The sequence below is a fragment of the Apus apus genome, chromosome 1 (genome assembly GCF_020740795.1).
Source record: "Apus apus isolate bApuApu2 chromosome 1, bApuApu2.pri.cur, whole genome shotgun sequence".
NCBI lineage: Eukaryota > Metazoa > Chordata > Aves > Apodiformes > Apodidae > Apus > Apus apus.
Window position 1 is genome coordinate 160755224 of NC_067282.1, and position 15908 is coordinate 160771131.

At 38.0% G+C, this 15908-nt stretch overlaps 1 protein-coding gene across 12 annotated transcripts in view; it reads left to right on the forward strand.

The window, feature by feature from the left end:
• Positions 1-15908, forward strand: part of ATP2B1 (ATPase plasma membrane Ca2+ transporting 1) — a 62652-nt gene that overhangs the window by 29136 nt on the left and 17608 nt on the right. For all 12 annotated transcript variants that reach the window (XM_051615041.1, XM_051615055.1, XM_051615108.1 and 9 more), the window contains 9 exons: positions 3640-3837; positions 4706-4960; positions 5041-5166; positions 5537-5674; positions 8582-8620; positions 9748-9909; positions 11539-11753; positions 12903-13145; positions 15463-15704. In XM_051615041.1, the coding sequence (XP_051471001.1) occupies positions 3640-3837; positions 4706-4960; positions 5041-5166; positions 5537-5674; positions 8582-8620; positions 9748-9909; positions 11539-11753; positions 12903-13145; positions 15463-15704 (1618 nt within the window). The remainder of the gene's footprint in view (positions 1-3639; positions 3838-4705; positions 4961-5040; positions 5167-5536; positions 5675-8581; positions 8621-9747; positions 9910-11538; positions 11754-12902; positions 13146-15462; positions 15705-15908) is intronic.

Consider the following 15908-nt stretch of genomic DNA (forward strand, 5'->3'; position numbering starts at 1 on the left):
TACATCTGTATTTAGCATGTCTCGGCTTGATCTGCTTTTGAAGCTAAACTCCTGAAATCATTTCATATGTGAACTGAGTTCCTCTTACCAAACTGGCTGAAGAAGATATCTGTGGAACATGAGGAGTGCCAGCTTCTGTTCCTCAGTGTAAATGGAGCTGTAAAGTTTAGTGTATGTGCGTGAAGCACTGCTGTGTACAAAGAGCATAACAATTCTTAGACAGGAGCAGCACTGCATTCTCTTGTTACCCTGTTGACCTGTTGCATAGTATTGAAAGGCAGTTTCCTTTCTCAAGGAAAAGGACTGTAGCTTTCTACAATTAGGAACTGAAGTTAGGGTTCAATCCTGTTTTACAGTAATCTGCAAGGTTTAAGGCCTGCTTTTAATTACTGCAAGTTATGTGGGCGTGAGATCGTAGATAGTCATGATGTACTAAGGACCAAATGCCTGGTATACTGTGGTATTTATTTTATTTATGTCCCTTAATGTAACAAGCAGGTTAACAAATGGAAATGATGAGTGTCAGTGTACTAAAACTAAAAAGGGTTAGATACCCTTTCCTGCAGATTGATTCTGCTGTATTGAGGACTGTGTGATCAAGGCCTTTCCCTTTCAAAAGGACTTGACATTTAGATGTACTGTCATGCGATCAGCTAAATACAATCAGTAACTTGATGAAAAGGTACCATCTTTTTTTTGAAGTGTGAGAGCAGCTCATAAACGTAGCAAGGCCTCAGCAGTCAAATGTGATAATTAGCTCAGAAAAGGTTAAGTAAGATGAGGTACAGCGCTGTTCTCTACAAAGCTGTAATTTTTGCTCTAAATCACGACATTGAACCTGTAGAGAATCAGCTTCTCTGCCAGGTAAGCTGCTATAAATTTCTCAGAGGTAGTACTGGAGAGCTCTTGTTAAAGTAAAACTGTCTCTTTTGTCAAATTCAAGCTGTAAGTGTAGGTATTAAGACATTTGTAACGGAGAAAATCTAGGCAAGATCTACACAGCAAACTGCTGTGTGTTACACTAGTTGGAACTCTCAAATCTCGTGTATAGCTGGAAGGCCCTATGACACTTCATCCTATTCAGAAGCTTTAGTTATAATATGAAATGCTGATTTGTGTAATTACCAGGAGCTTCACAGCAAAGTACAGATAGTTCTGAAATACTACACAATGGATAAGTTCGGCTTGTGTCATTTGTTGCTTTGAAGTTGTTGACAATGTAAGGCGATGCCTGTTTTCAGGCAAAATATTGATCAGACCTACCTGATTTGAAGTGAGAAATGGTAACTGTCCTTCACCAGTATTACTTAAAAAAAAAAAGAAAAAAAGACACTAAGCAGACTTTACTGCTTAGTACTTAATGTTTATGTCTTTTACATGTCTACTAGTGTATGCAAGTGTGAATGTTTGACATCTGTAGTAGCAAAAGTTCTTATTGTATTCTGGGGGGATGGACCACCATCGATATTTCCACAGATCTACATGATTTTGAGTTGTCTAGTAGCTTCTAGATTTCTAGTAAGATCTATATATGGAGCTTTAACTAGTGCCTTGCATAATATTTTTCAAATGTAATGCCAGATAACATAAATTACCCTAGTTAAGAATCATAATGAGCAATACAATGACAGTGGTATCAATCTCATACTGTAGACTGTGAACTGTGAAATTACCAGCAGTGTGGCAAATATAGCAAGTTTAGTAAGGGTGCATGGTGTGTTATGGCAAATACTAAAGATAAAAATGCTTTTTGTCTTTGCTGGGCTTATTTACTGATCTTCACTAAGTGGTTCTTATAGTAGCTTGACTTTATATAGCCTTATTGGAAAAAACTTTGCAGTCTTCCAAGACCTTTGCTATATACTTTTGATGTCCTGCATCCTGGTATCCTGTGAAGGGAGGAGGAAAGTGGTGCCATTGACATGTAAATAATCTTCCAAGCTGACATGTGTAAAGGAAGAGAGAAATGGTATCTTTTGAAAACTAGCAATATGATCCAGCCTTCTGGAATGGCCAAGCTCTCCTGAGTTTCTCCAGTTCCTCTCATATAGCTTGATGTGCTCTTTGAGAGTGAAAGTAAGCACCCCAAAGCTTGAACATCAAGAAATGTAGTGTTATGGCTAACCAGGAAAATTGTTTCTTTGCATTAAACCTCCAAAGCTGTGTATTCAAGGTGAATCTGGATGTCAGAATAAATCTAATTTATTATATACACTAAGAGTATGTTTAATCCATTTCACTCTTGAAAAGATATGCACATCATATTTTGCTTTTCAGTTAAGTGATTACATAGCAGTTATTAGCATTTAAAACTGAGGTTTGCTGTTCAGTAGTCTTTGCAAAGCATCTTGACTTATGTGATGGTTCTAGGAAATGTCTGTTAGAGGTGTTAAATACCCCACTTACTGTGAAAGCCAGTTGCAGTGGCCACTGTTCTTACTGATTGCCTGGCATGTTTGCACTGCCTTGATATAACTAAGCAGTTGGTTTAACTACTAAAAAAAAATCTGCTAGTAGGAAAATTGTTGCCTTTAAGCAGGTGCTGATCATAACCTTGGGGACGAATATGGTTGAAGTATCCAGTCTTTTGCTCTGAACACAGCTGGATGTTTGGCCATTTTGCCTTGCAAAATGAACTAGTGGCTTAAATGCTGAGTGGTGGGTTAGGCAGCTGGAAACTGCTGAAGAAGTAAACAGGAGGTATACTTACAGAAGACCTTGAGTGCGTGACCTTGTACTGAATATACTTGGTATTCCTTTATTTTTAAGGACTTAGCTAGCTCTTAAAGCATGCAGCGCCTTCTCATGAAGGCCCCTCACTCTTGCCTGTTAAGTCTTCCTTAAGGATGGTACAAGAGTTGAGTCAGAGCAAAGGACTCTGCAAGAAATACGCCATATAACAAAGATGATAGATAGTGAACTGAGCTGTCAGACCCTGCACAGTGTCTGATAGGGGTTCGCTCTGTGTGAGAGGAGATAGGAGATGGAAAGCAAGTGAAGCTTTGGAAGAGCAAACAACTGCTACCTAGACAGAAGCCGCATCATTAAGTGTTTGCCTCTCTCCACATGATGCCTGGACAGCTTCACCAGCTCTTAATAGTATTTGCCATCATAATTAAGTAATACACAAATACTATATTCACAGTATCTTTATACTAATAACTATATTAAATATTGTGTTATAAATGTTACATTAATTGTCAGATCCTAGGATGTTTTATCTGAATACAGAATACCTACAGTGGAAGTCAAAGCAGACTTCATAGGCTGTGGTCTTACTAAAGCTGCTGCTCAGTTTTGATAGTAATAACTATTAATGATCTTGTTTTGCAAACTTGTTTACTTTGTATGAAGGTATGCCTGTTGTTATTACTCTGTTGCTATGTGATCTTAATTGCAAGTAGGTAGACTGTCAGCTTACTTTATATTGGTAAAGTGTGAATTATAAAATACAGCTGTTTTTCTAGAGTGGCTCTGTTTTAAGGATAAAGCCTGTGTAATTATTTGAGATGTGGCTTTTCAGTATTGTTACCGACATGTGGAGTGAGACTTGACTCCATGAATGTGAAACCTCAATCACTTCTAATGTGGGGGCAAAATGCAAGTAAGCATCATTAACTTTGTCTTATTATTAAATAGGTTTAAGTGGAAATCCAGCAGATATAGAAAGGAGAGAAGCAGTTTTCGGGAAGAACTTTATACCTCCTAAAAAGCCAAAAACATTTCTTCAGTTAGTATGGGAAGCTCTACAGGACGTTACACTAATTATATTAGAAATTGCCGCCGTAGTATCCTTGGGCCTTTCTTTTTACCAGCCTCCAGGAGGAAATGAATCATGTAAGTAAACTTTTTTTAAAAAAAGTAGATATCTACCTGTATTGTACTACTGACTTTCCTGGTCCTACGTGCTTATACTGTAAAGCTGATGGGAGACAGTAAGTCAGTGGAAAAGCAGCTTATTGTTCCTTATTGAGAGAACGCTCCTAAACCTCTGGCTTACCTGGAAAGGGCAAAGGTGAGATTTCCCTGGACAGGCTTTGCTGTGATTCTGACCAAAATAATACCAAAAGTGAAGTGCAAGCAGCATGAGCAAGGACTTGTCTTAGATCCAGCCATGTTTCTGTACAAGTGTTTTTTTTTTTAGCTTTGCCTTAAATATTAAAGCAATTTATAATTTGTGGTCATGTGCTTTCTTTGGGAGTCAGCAAGTTTTAAATTTTCCTTGATTTGCAATATGACACTGGTAACTTTCCAATTTAAGAAATGAAGCTATATTTATACTTCTAAATGGGAGATGATGGGGTCTGGCCTTCATTGAACTGAGTTTTTGCAATGATATCTGGCTTGTTAAGGTAAAAGTGGGAAATGTTGAGAAAGCAGAAGGTGGTTAACTGTCTACTCTGGCATTCTTATACCGTCATTTAATGAGACAATAAGGACAGGTAACTTTCAATATGAACTTCTCTTATGTTCACATACTAAGAAATGTAAATTCTAGGTGGTTTAACTTCCTTGAGCTGCTCTATCTGCCAGGTTCTTTAGTATCTTTGTGTGTTACCCTTACTGAAAATCTAAAATTGCAAAGGAGACTAGTAGAGAGAACGTTTATCAAGTATTAGTAGTTTCTTCTGTTTGGCAAAACTTTTTTGTTGTTGAAATATAACTATCTGTGAAATTTCCTAAATCTAAAACCTGTTTTCTACAGTATGTGGATCAGTAAATGTTGGTGAAGAAGAGGATGAATCTGAAGCAGGTTGGATTGAAGGAGCAGCAATCCTCCTATCTGTAGTTTGTGTGGTATTAGTAACAGCTTTCAATGACTGGAGTAAAGAGAAACAATTTCGGGGATTGCAGAGCCGTATTGAACAAGAACAGAAATTCACAGTCATCAGAGGTGGCCAAGTCATCCAAATACCAGTAGCTGACATAATTGTTGGAGATATTGCACAAGTGAAATATGGTAACCATATTTTAAAAGTTGAACTTTCTTTTATTTTTAAAAAAGGAACTGCAGTCAACATACCCAGTGATCTCTCGTAGGTGATCTTTTACCGGCCGATGGTGTACTCATTCAAGGAAATGACCTCAAAATTGATGAAAGTTCACTGACTGGAGAATCTGATCATGTGAAGAAATCTCTGGACAGAGATCCTATGATGCTGTCAGGTGTGTAACATTTGACAACTCTTGAAGAAAGTGTTTTGTTTCTGGGGATGAACTGGTTATTAAAAATTTTGAGGTTAAAATCTGGCAAACTGGGCCTTATCTAGGCTGACTGCTAAAAGCATGTAAGAACAGTGCAACTATTGCAAAACTTTGTCAAAGTGAGCAGACTCTTAAAACTGATAAACATTTTATGTTGTTGCTTTTGCTTTTATTTTCCAGATAGTTTGACAATTAAAGCTCTAGGGGAACACAGTGGTATATATATACAAGTCCTACAGTTTTGTCAATGTGAAGTTTGAGAACTCCTTTCCTTTGTCCTCTGCCATATAACTGCTCAAGTCTGAGTGGAAAACCTGATTCAATCTTTCAGGTACACATGTGATGGAAGGCTCTGGAAGAATGGTAGTTACTGCTGTAGGTGTGAACTCTCAGACAGGAATCATCTTCACCTTACTTGGGGCTGGAGGAGATGAAGAGGAAAAGGAAAAAGAGAAGAAGGATAAGAAAAGTAAGCATAATCATCTTAAATCCCTGGGGAGGGAGGGGTGAACTCCAGTATGTTACTGGATAAAAAATATTTTCTAATCTTAAGCCAGAAATCTTTTTTTAAAACCTCCTACTTTCAGTAGTTTTCATGGCAACAAAACCCCTCAGGTCTAGTGACCTGAGGACACCACTTCTACTAATTCTAGTCATATGGATTTTTTATTCAATTTCAGATCTCATTGATCAATTAGAGGTTTGAAAGTTTACAACTCCTAACCAGCCATATCATGTATAAATTGTTAACTTCCATCTTGTGTAACTTCGAAATACAATCATGTCTAATAGCAAATATTTGTTTATGGCAAACAGGTTCTTACCAATCACTTGGTAAGTATCTAGTTTAGCTTTTAACAGATGGAACTCCGGTTCTATGACTGTCCAAGGGTGAAAGCTTGTATCAGTGGTACTGCAGAGTTTGTGGCTATCTGAAACATACGGAACTGATCTTTATAAAGGGGAACAGACAGCTGCTTCTGCCACTCCTTTTCTTCCAGAGCTGAAGCTCTGAATGCTAAAATATATACATGAGGTGAATCCGTAGCAGCACTCTTCTGTAAACCTTACTTTTTGACAGCTTGTAACCCCAGAGCATTTTGGAGGCCTTCTGCAAAGAGTGAAATGGGCTTATATCTACCTTATTCTGAAGGACTTGCTCAGTAGCTAAAATTATAAGGTCACTTATCTAAGCCGTAGCCTTTATCCTGAGAATCAAAGCTTAGAAGTGTTAAGCAGTATTGTTTTGATACTAGCTCTCTCACAAGGTATGTTCAGGACTGAGTTTCTCTACAGCAAAAATTTTTGTAGAAACTGTTGTGAGGTCTACTGGATGGGACAGCGCCTGAGGATTCTTGGCAGAAGATACACTGTTTCATCAGAGGAATACTAAACAGTGGTGGAAAGGCAGAAAGAATTGTGCTTAGGAATCTCAGTGCCTTCAACTAAAGAGGCAATTGTTGAAATGAGTGCTCTGTACAGGAATAGGACTGAACTGTGCTTTTTGTCTTCATGTCCTAATGCACAAATTCTGAACCTTCTTGAAACTTTAAGTAGTAAGTTTATTCAGAAGTAAGTTTATTCAGAAGTAAGTTAGAAGAACTTTTACAAGAGGAATTGAAAGTTCAAAATTAGTTTTGAGCTGAAGTGGGGTAGTGAAGAGTAAAAGTTGACCTGGAACACTTGGAAGGATTAGTGTGGAACAGTTTCCATCTTTTGTTCTTTCAGTTACAGAGGTAGGAGAAGGAAGCAAACAACAGGACCAGCTGCTGTGGGACATATGGAGAAGATCATAACTTTTATTAATATTCTGGCAGTGTCTGCTTATAGAAGCAGAAGTCTTTTGACATGTAGTGTTTTAGTGTATCCTGAGGCTCGAACACTTCTGGGATTTTTGTCTCCCAAGATAGGCAACTTCCTCTTTCCCTAAAGTTAAATGCCTGATAAGATTCTCCTTGGTAAAACGCAGGTTAAACTAAATTAGCTTCTCTGTGAGTGTTAAGGAGATTAAAGTTGCTATTTTTAGTTGGCTGTGTATGGCTTGGTTCAGAGCGAAAGCAAATATATGTGCAAGGAGTTAGAAGTAACTCAAGTGTAGAATTTTGCTTTTGTAAGAGTGAGAGGAGAACTAGGAAATAACAAATACTAGATTAGCAGACAGTGGTGAGTTCTTAAGCAATCTGAAGTGGCACCTTCTGGAGAAGGTGAACATGCTGCTTTTTCCCCACCCCTTCTCAACCGCCTGAGGGAAAATGTTATGTATATGAATTAGGCTATGTCTACATTATTAAATGGTATGCCAGACAGGCTGCTTGATAATTTGATTTTCTTCTACCTGAGTACTCATGTGTTTCAGTCTACATAACCTAAGTCTGAAGACTTAGTGATTCACCTGTGAGACTGAAAAAGTCTGAGTTTTGTTCTAAGTTCCTCATTTTTGTGGTTTCATTTCAGGTTATTACAAATAGTAATTGTAACCCTTGCTTTCTCTACTTAAGGTAAAGTTTGTCACTTGCCAAGGTAGTATCTAAAACCCTTCTATCTGAAAACTGAAACAGCAAAGGTAGCATGCCCCCTGGACTTAATAAGCTACACAGGCTGTGTCAGTCTTCTAGTTACCTTTAATGTTTCATTCTTTCATTTCTTTCACTATTTCACTGTCCTCCTTAATGATCTCTTGCTGAACTCCATTTCAGAATAGAGGTAGGAGTGATACTTTATTATGAACATGAGCTGTTCTCTTAGTGGTGTCATATTGGTACGTTGCCAGCAGATTATGGCCATGCTTGCGTAAATAGGGTTAGCATAGATCCAGTAATCCAGCGCTGTACCTTCATTAAGCTTTGGTGTGGATTTATGAATATTATGTACTAGAGTAGCTTCTGCAGTGTTGTACAAAAGCACTAATTCTGGAAGTGAGATACTCCAGTTCATTTACAGTAGTAGTCAGCTACAGTTGCCAAATGTTGGAAGAACAGAGAGCAAGACTGAGGCCATCAGAATCACTTTGATGTCACAATTTTGTTTCCTAGGAAAATCTTTAGGCAAGCCTTTTAAAAGCTTTACTCACAAGTAATAAATGTCTCTATCGGTAATTTGCCTTAACTATGGCAGCAGCATTATGGTGCTGCAGCAGTCTGTATGGGAAAAGTCAAGTAAAAAAAAAAAAAGTTATCTATGTGAGCTGTTTCTGTAAGTCTGTATTTTTAAAGCCTCATTTATGTCAATCCTCTGTCTCCAGTCTGTTCTACACTTTTTAAAAAAATGCAGTTGCTTGTTTCAGCATATGTTAGTGTGTGTATTCTATATAAATGTAAACAAGGAAATGAACTCTGGACAGCCAGTTTAAAACACAACTTTTTCCCCTCTCCAACAGGCAAAAAACAAGATGGAGCTCTTGAAAACCGGAACAAAGGTAAATGCAGATTCTCTGATCCTTTCTTGCAAGTCCTTATTTTCTGAGTATGTAATGAATATATATGAAAATGCATATTGAATACTTGGGTCCAAAGTGGTTATGCTAAATATGGCATGAGTGAATCTGCACAAAACAAATGCTTAAAGGAACTTGGCAGTCTCAAAATAGCTAGATAGTACAAAAGTAAACTTCATCAATGATTTTCAAGCTATATTGTTGAGGTCAGCTAACCTTGGCTCACTGCGATACCCACCTGGCAGCTCTCGCTCCTCCTCCTCAGCTGGACAGAGCAGAAAATAAAATTAAAAGCTTGTGGGTTGAGATAAGGATAAGGAGACAACTTACCAGTTATCTTCATGGGTGAAACAAACTCCAAATTGAGGAACTGATTGAGGAATCAACTTGGGGAAGATTAATTTATTGCCAATTAAAAATAGAGCAGAACAGTGAGAAACAAAAACAACTAAAACCACTTTCCTCCCCCACACCCCATCCTTCCAGATACAGCTTCACTCCTGAATCCTCTACCTCCTCCCTCTGAGGTGTATAGAGGGATGGAGCATGGGATTTTTTTGTCAGATCATAACTTTTGTCTTTGCTGCTCCTTCCTCCTCATGCTCTTTCCCTGCTCCATCATGGGGGCTCTCCCACAGGATACAGTCCTTCATGAGCTTCTCCAAGGATCTGGGGGTCCTTCCCCAAGGGTGCAGTCCTTCAGGTGCAGACTGTACAAGTGTGGGTCTCCCACAGGCCACAGCTCCTGCCAGAAGCCAGCTCTGATACAGGCCTTTTACAGGCTACAGATTTTTTTCAGGGCACATTCATCCTTCTGTAGCATGTGGTCCTTCATAGGCTGCAGTATGAATATCTGCTATGTTCTGGTCCTCCATGGGCTGCAGGAGGCCACTGTGGTCTTCTCCATGGGCTGCAGCTCCCCTTATGCCAGCCTCTGGGCACCTACACCCAATACACTTATTTAAACATCCATGTGCTGTATGACATCTATGGATAGAAGTTACTGCGCAGTACTGGTGTTTAGCGGAGGCTGGTGTTAGTAAATTTTCAGGTAGAATTGATTTGGGGGACTCCTGAATTGCTAAATTTTATTGTATCTTAATTTCTAGCTAAAGCCCAGGATGGTGCAGCCATGGAAATGCAACCACTGAAGAGTGAAGATGGTGGGGATGGAGATGAGAAAGATAAGAAGAGATCCAATTTGCCAAAGAAAGAAAAGTCTGTTCTCCAAGGCAAACTTACAAAGCTTGCGGTTCAGATTGGCAAAGCAGGTATGATACATCAGTACCCCCTTACACTGGTATCACATGTTTGAATAAAGTTGGGACATGCATAATTTGTAAAGGGACAACTTAAGTAAATAGCCTCAACCACTTTGATTATTTTAAGTGTAAAATTCCAATGCACACAAGTATGCAATTATTCCTGAGTGTGCTGATGGATTTTCAGACTGTGTCACATGGATGGCTTTTATTTTTTCCTTTATTTAAATAGATTAAGGCTTCAGAGTGTCTGGGAGAGAAAATTATAACTTCATAGCATGGGGCAACTGTTGCAAAAGATATTTTTAGATAAGATGAGGCATTTAGTTATGTACCTAGAGAACTATAAACTGGCTTAAGTCTGGGAAATGTGGTAGGGTCAACCAGTTCATCACTGATACTTCCAGAGACTTAGAAATTTCTTCTTAACTTATGCCTTGCTGATGTGTAACACTTTGATAGACTTTCTACTGTCCTTTAGCTTCTCTTACACTTCTACCAGCTAATATTCATTCAGCTGTCTTGTCAAAAAATTGGATAAACTGTTGCTTCTTGAAAGCAGACTAAAACAACAATGAAGTTCAGTGTAAATTTTAGGTTATGTTATCTAGTTTGTAGAGGTTTAAGTCAAACATTTCAGGATTTACTTTGGCTCGTGTAGATTTGTTGAAAGATTTAGGCTAGAAGGAACTTCTGGAAGTCTTGTAGTCTAGCCTGCAGCTCAAAAAGGGCCGACATCAGCACGTATGTCATAAGACAGTTATGGTGTGAGGACAAAACAAACTTTAGTACTGCATAGTTATGTATAGCAATGCTTATTTTCAGAGAAACTTGTACTAACAAATGTTGAATAAAGCTTCTGTGGCATGTTTAGTGTAAATTACTATTCTTATCAAATATTTTTTTCACACCTTTTAGAGCTGCTTTTTTTTTTTTTTTTTCCCCTTTTTATGCACCTTTTGACTTGTAATTCCCCACGCACCTTTAATGTTCATCTACTTCATGCATGCATTTTTTGGTCCTACTGCTTTGGGACAGTGCACACTGAAGCATCTTTCTGTAAGGAGGTGACACTTCAGTGACTTCTGTTTCTGTTTTCCAGCCAGGTCCATTTTCATTCACTGTTTTCCTGTGGTGTTTTAAATGTGATACTCAGCTTGCTAATAGCAGTTCTGATTTGTCTTCCCAGTTACTCACTGCTTACCTGCCGCATGAAATCCCACCTTCAGCAGGAGGCAGGGTAAAGACCATCTGCAGCTTTTCTCTGCTGAGTATGTCAGCAGTACAATCACTGAAGGCCTGCTGAACTATTTTGGTTCTTACTCTGTGCAGTCAATTGACTTTACATATTTGTCTTTCCTGTTTGTAATTAGATTTACACTTTTCAAATAAATAGAAAGAAAAAAAAATTCATTAGAGACTTCTAGGTGAAATGACTGTAGAAATACTTGCATTGGAAGTTGAAACATCTTTGAGAACTACCTCAATGTTTCCTGGCTTGCCTGTTTAAAATGTTAACTATAAACTAACTTACTAACTTCTATAAAGGCAAAAGTATTTGCACTTGACTTATCCACAGTCTGTATTGCCAAATATTTGAGATAATTTCTGAAAACTCTTTCTTTTCTTTCTAACAAGGTTTATTGATGTCTGCAATCACAGTCATTATCCTTGTGTTATATTTTGTAATTGATACCTTCTGGGTTCAGAAGAGACCTTGGCTTGCTGAATGTACGCCCATTTATATTCAGTATTTTGTGAAGTTCTTCATTATTGGAGTTACAGTCTTGGTGGTGGCAGTACCAGAAGGTCTTCCCCTTGCAGTCACTATATCTCTGGCTTACTCAGTTAAGGTAAGTGGATAGATGGGGAACAGATGTATATTGATCATCATTCAGGGTGTATACATCAGCTGTAAAATCTCGGTTGAGATATGCTGCATCACGTACACCTAACACCTTGGGGAGAAACTTTTCTTGTTTCCCTGAACTGCTTGAGAAATCTGTGCTAGTATTTTTATTAATCTCTGAACACGCATGAAAATGAACAGACAGCAGTGACAGCCTGTTCTCAGCAGCTAAAGATCTATGCCTTTAGCTCATAACATTGTAGCACTTGTTTGAAATAAACAGATGTTAGAGTCTGTAAATAACAAACTTCTGTAAACTTGAACTTCTGCCTAATTAATGGGGGTAAGCAACTGGTACAGAAGTTTCCAGATTCTCCTTGAGGACTAAGTATTGTACAACATCTAGCTTTCTGTTTATTATAAAGTGCATTTTTTAGCTCATGTTCTTTGTTCTTCTAATTTACGTATTGCTTCAGCATGCTGGGATTGGTTATTGATCTGAACTTCTAATTGTAAAGGCAGTTTAGACTTAATAATTTACAGTACTAACTACTAGTGGCTTTAGTATTGTATCATTCGAAGTTACTCTGCCTCTTCAAGGTTAAAATATATCCAAACCTGTTAAGTAAAGAATTGTAAGGAATATTTGACCTGTGAATTTTGTGTAGTCCTCACTATCATAGCTGAAACATAGTTCTCAGTTTGTATGATTTTAAGTCTGGTCTAGCATCTTTGAAGTATATAACATCTGATGTTCAGATAAGCTTGTAACATAGCTTGATCTTTCTTGTAAGCAGAAAGACTTACTTTAATATTGTATCTGTTAAAGCTCAGTCTCTACCTCTCCTCTATTTCTAAATATTATCATGGACTGTTTACTCGTAACAATCTGACTAGTATCAGTAGTCAGCATGACATGCAGATACAGGAGAGTAAGGCAGCATTTATGAATCTTACTAAAAATGAAACTTGCTGTGACATTATAGATTTAAAGGAATCCTAGTGGCAACTACAAAATCTTTCTCTGTAAGATGTGAGATAACTTAAAGGCTGAGTGTCCTCTGAAACCACTGTGTAAGACTGGACACCCTAACTGAGAATTTCTGAGATGTGAAGTAATGGCTATGGCTGTTGACTGCTTTTGTTTCCATAGAAAATGATGAGAGATAATAACTTGGTGAGACATCTGGATGCATGTGAAACAATGGGCAATGCAACAGCTATTTGCTCAGATAAAACAGGAACATTGACCATGAACAGAATGACAGTTGTCCAAGCCTACATCAATGAAAAACATTATAAAAAAATTCCAGAACCAGAAGCTATTCCAGAGAAAACCATGGCTTACCTTGTGACAGGAATTTCTGTTAATTGTGCTTACACTTCCAAAATACTGGTAAGTGGATTTCTTCATTCTAGTCAAGGTAACTAAACAATTTCCTCACAAGATGCAAATTTTCTGGTGGCCTCATGGTAGGCAGTTAAGTCTAAGTGTGTGGCAAAATGCAGTGTTAAGGTATTTTGTACCTGCTGTAAATTACTCAACTATTAATTAGATACTAAATTTCAAAAATAGCCTACTTCAGTTTGAACTGAAAATTCAAAGATAACTATCTCAGGAAGATAACTTCCTTTAAGTTCACACTTGTGTCTAAATTTGTTTTTGTAAGTGGGGCTGTTTACTTGGACCTTGACTCGATATTAAGTGCTACTTCAGAGTAAACATGTAAGAGTAGCATAACATGAGCTAGAATGGACTGAGAAAATGCAAGTACTGGTGAGGATTTTGATGGATTTTTATTCCAGATACTGTTGTATGAGTTTGTAGGCTATAGAATGGTAAAATCTTTGCTCATACCTTGTTTGAGACTTTGGAATTACTTTGAAATAAAAAATAATTAATGGTTACACATTACAAATACTAGATTATTTAGCACTTTTGTGTGCATCATTTTCTGCAACTCCAAACATAGCTTCTTGCTATAGTTATTCCGACATACTGCATAACTTACATTCATCAAGGCAGCAAAAATAATAATTAGGATTTAGTTAAAAAATAAACAGATTAGTATTTCGAGAATTAGTAGAAGCCACCACTATGAATGCTTTGTACAGGAGTAGCAGTAAAAACCCAGTGCAAAAGCTACTTTTCAGCCAATAAAGATGGTACCTCTGCAAGAATTTCCCCAGTAGCAGTACTTGAGATGGCACATACCAAGATCACCAATACCGAGTTCTCTGAAACAAGACTGAAATACTACTAATGAGTTATAGCACATGAATAGTTTCATGGTATATTTTCTAAAAATTGTTTTATAGAAAGAAGGAAAAGTAGCTGCATATAAACTGACCAGGTCCCTCACTACTGCAGTTTTAAACAAATCATACCCAATGTAGTCTGTTTTACAGAATCACAGAGGGCTCAAAGGGACCTCTTGACATCCTCTGGTTCATCTCGCCTGCTCAAAGCAGGGTCAGCTAGAGCATGTTACTATGTGTTCAGTCAGATTTTAAGTATGACAATGGATGGAGACTCTGCATCCTCTGGGCAACCTGGTCGAGTGTTTCCTTATGTGCAAATGGAATGGAGTTTTGGTTTGTACCCATTGTTTGTTGTCCTCTCACTGAGTACCACTAAAAAGCCTGGCTTTGGCAGTCTTCACCATTGCTCCACCTACCTGCCCCATGCAGTCATTTGATACACACTGGCAAGTTTCCTCCTGAGGCCGAGCAGTCCCAGCTCTCCGTCTCTCCTCATAGGTCAGGTGCTCCAGCCCCTTTATCATCTTTGTGGCCTATGGCTGGGATGCTCATGTCTCTTTTACTGAGGAGCCAGAACTGGGCATCTTGAAGTGCACATTAAAGTGAACATATTGAAAGTGTGAGTAATCAGCACAGCCAAATCCAAGGTCTTGCAGCTCTGAATGATGAGAATGGATTACTGACTTATGATTAGTATAGCTCAGCTCTAGCTGTTAGAGACGTGTCAGGCTGAGTAAGTGCTTCTGTCTGTTTTTTCTACCAACTACACTGCAATGTTATAGCTATAAAAGCTCTAAAATATCTTGAGATAAATATTCCACATTGCTGAGATAAGAAACTTCTTCTGGTATTAAAGGGTTGGAAACTTTTTTCTGAACTCTTTCCAGTTAGAGAGGCCATGGCCTGGAAAACAGAACTTGTAGTGAGACTTAAGATGCTTAAAGACTTGGTTTATTCAGTAGAATGCTAACAGGTGATTTGATTGCTGTCTAAGCTGTTGAGGAAAAGTTAGGACAGGAGAGGATATTTTAGCAGAAATAATGTCATTTAGCTTTCTTAAATCAGTTTACTTAAACTTATTTTGGATTTTAAAAGTGCATATAATTATTTAGGAACTACACTCAGTTGATCAGATATTTCAAGCAATGGAAAATGCCAGGAAAATGGAAGGGTATTGTTGAGATTTGATACAAACTTAATGGGTCATTTTTGAGTCTGAGAAAGGGACTGAAAGATCCTGAATAGGTACAGAAGTTACTTTTAAAAGCCAGCAGCTTTTGTAAGCTGACACTTTGGCTCATGACTTTAAGGAATTTAGAGAGTAATTATTGAAAAAGTGAAACTTCTCCATCCCAGAGCTAAGCTTGGCCTTAGCTTCCTGTTTTCTAAATGCCGTACGTCAGTTGTTCGTAAGTTAACGTAATCAGCAAAACTTCTTGTTCTTCTTGCAGCCTCCTGAAAAAGAAGGTGGCCTACCACGTCATGTTGGAAATAAAACTGAATGTGCCTTGCTGGGATTGCTCTTGGATTTAAAACGTGACTATCAGGATGTAAGAAATGAGATACCAGAAGAGGATTTGTACAAAGTGTACACCTTCAATTCTGTTAGAAAATCCATGAGTACTGTATTAAAAAACTCTGATGGCAGTTTCCGGATATTCAGTAAAGGTGCCTCTGAGATAGTTCTTAAAAAGTAAGAACAACTATTATCGTACTTCAGCACTTACATTTGGTTAAATGTTGCGATAGGTCAGAAGAATGAAGTGCTAAATATTTCTGCCAAAATATTTGACACTGCAAAAATATTTGTCACCCTGTTCTGAGTGCAGCAGTCCTATACTCTTGTGGTTGCAGTCAGCTTCTCAGCTTGTCGCCTTAAGTTGTTTGACATTGTACA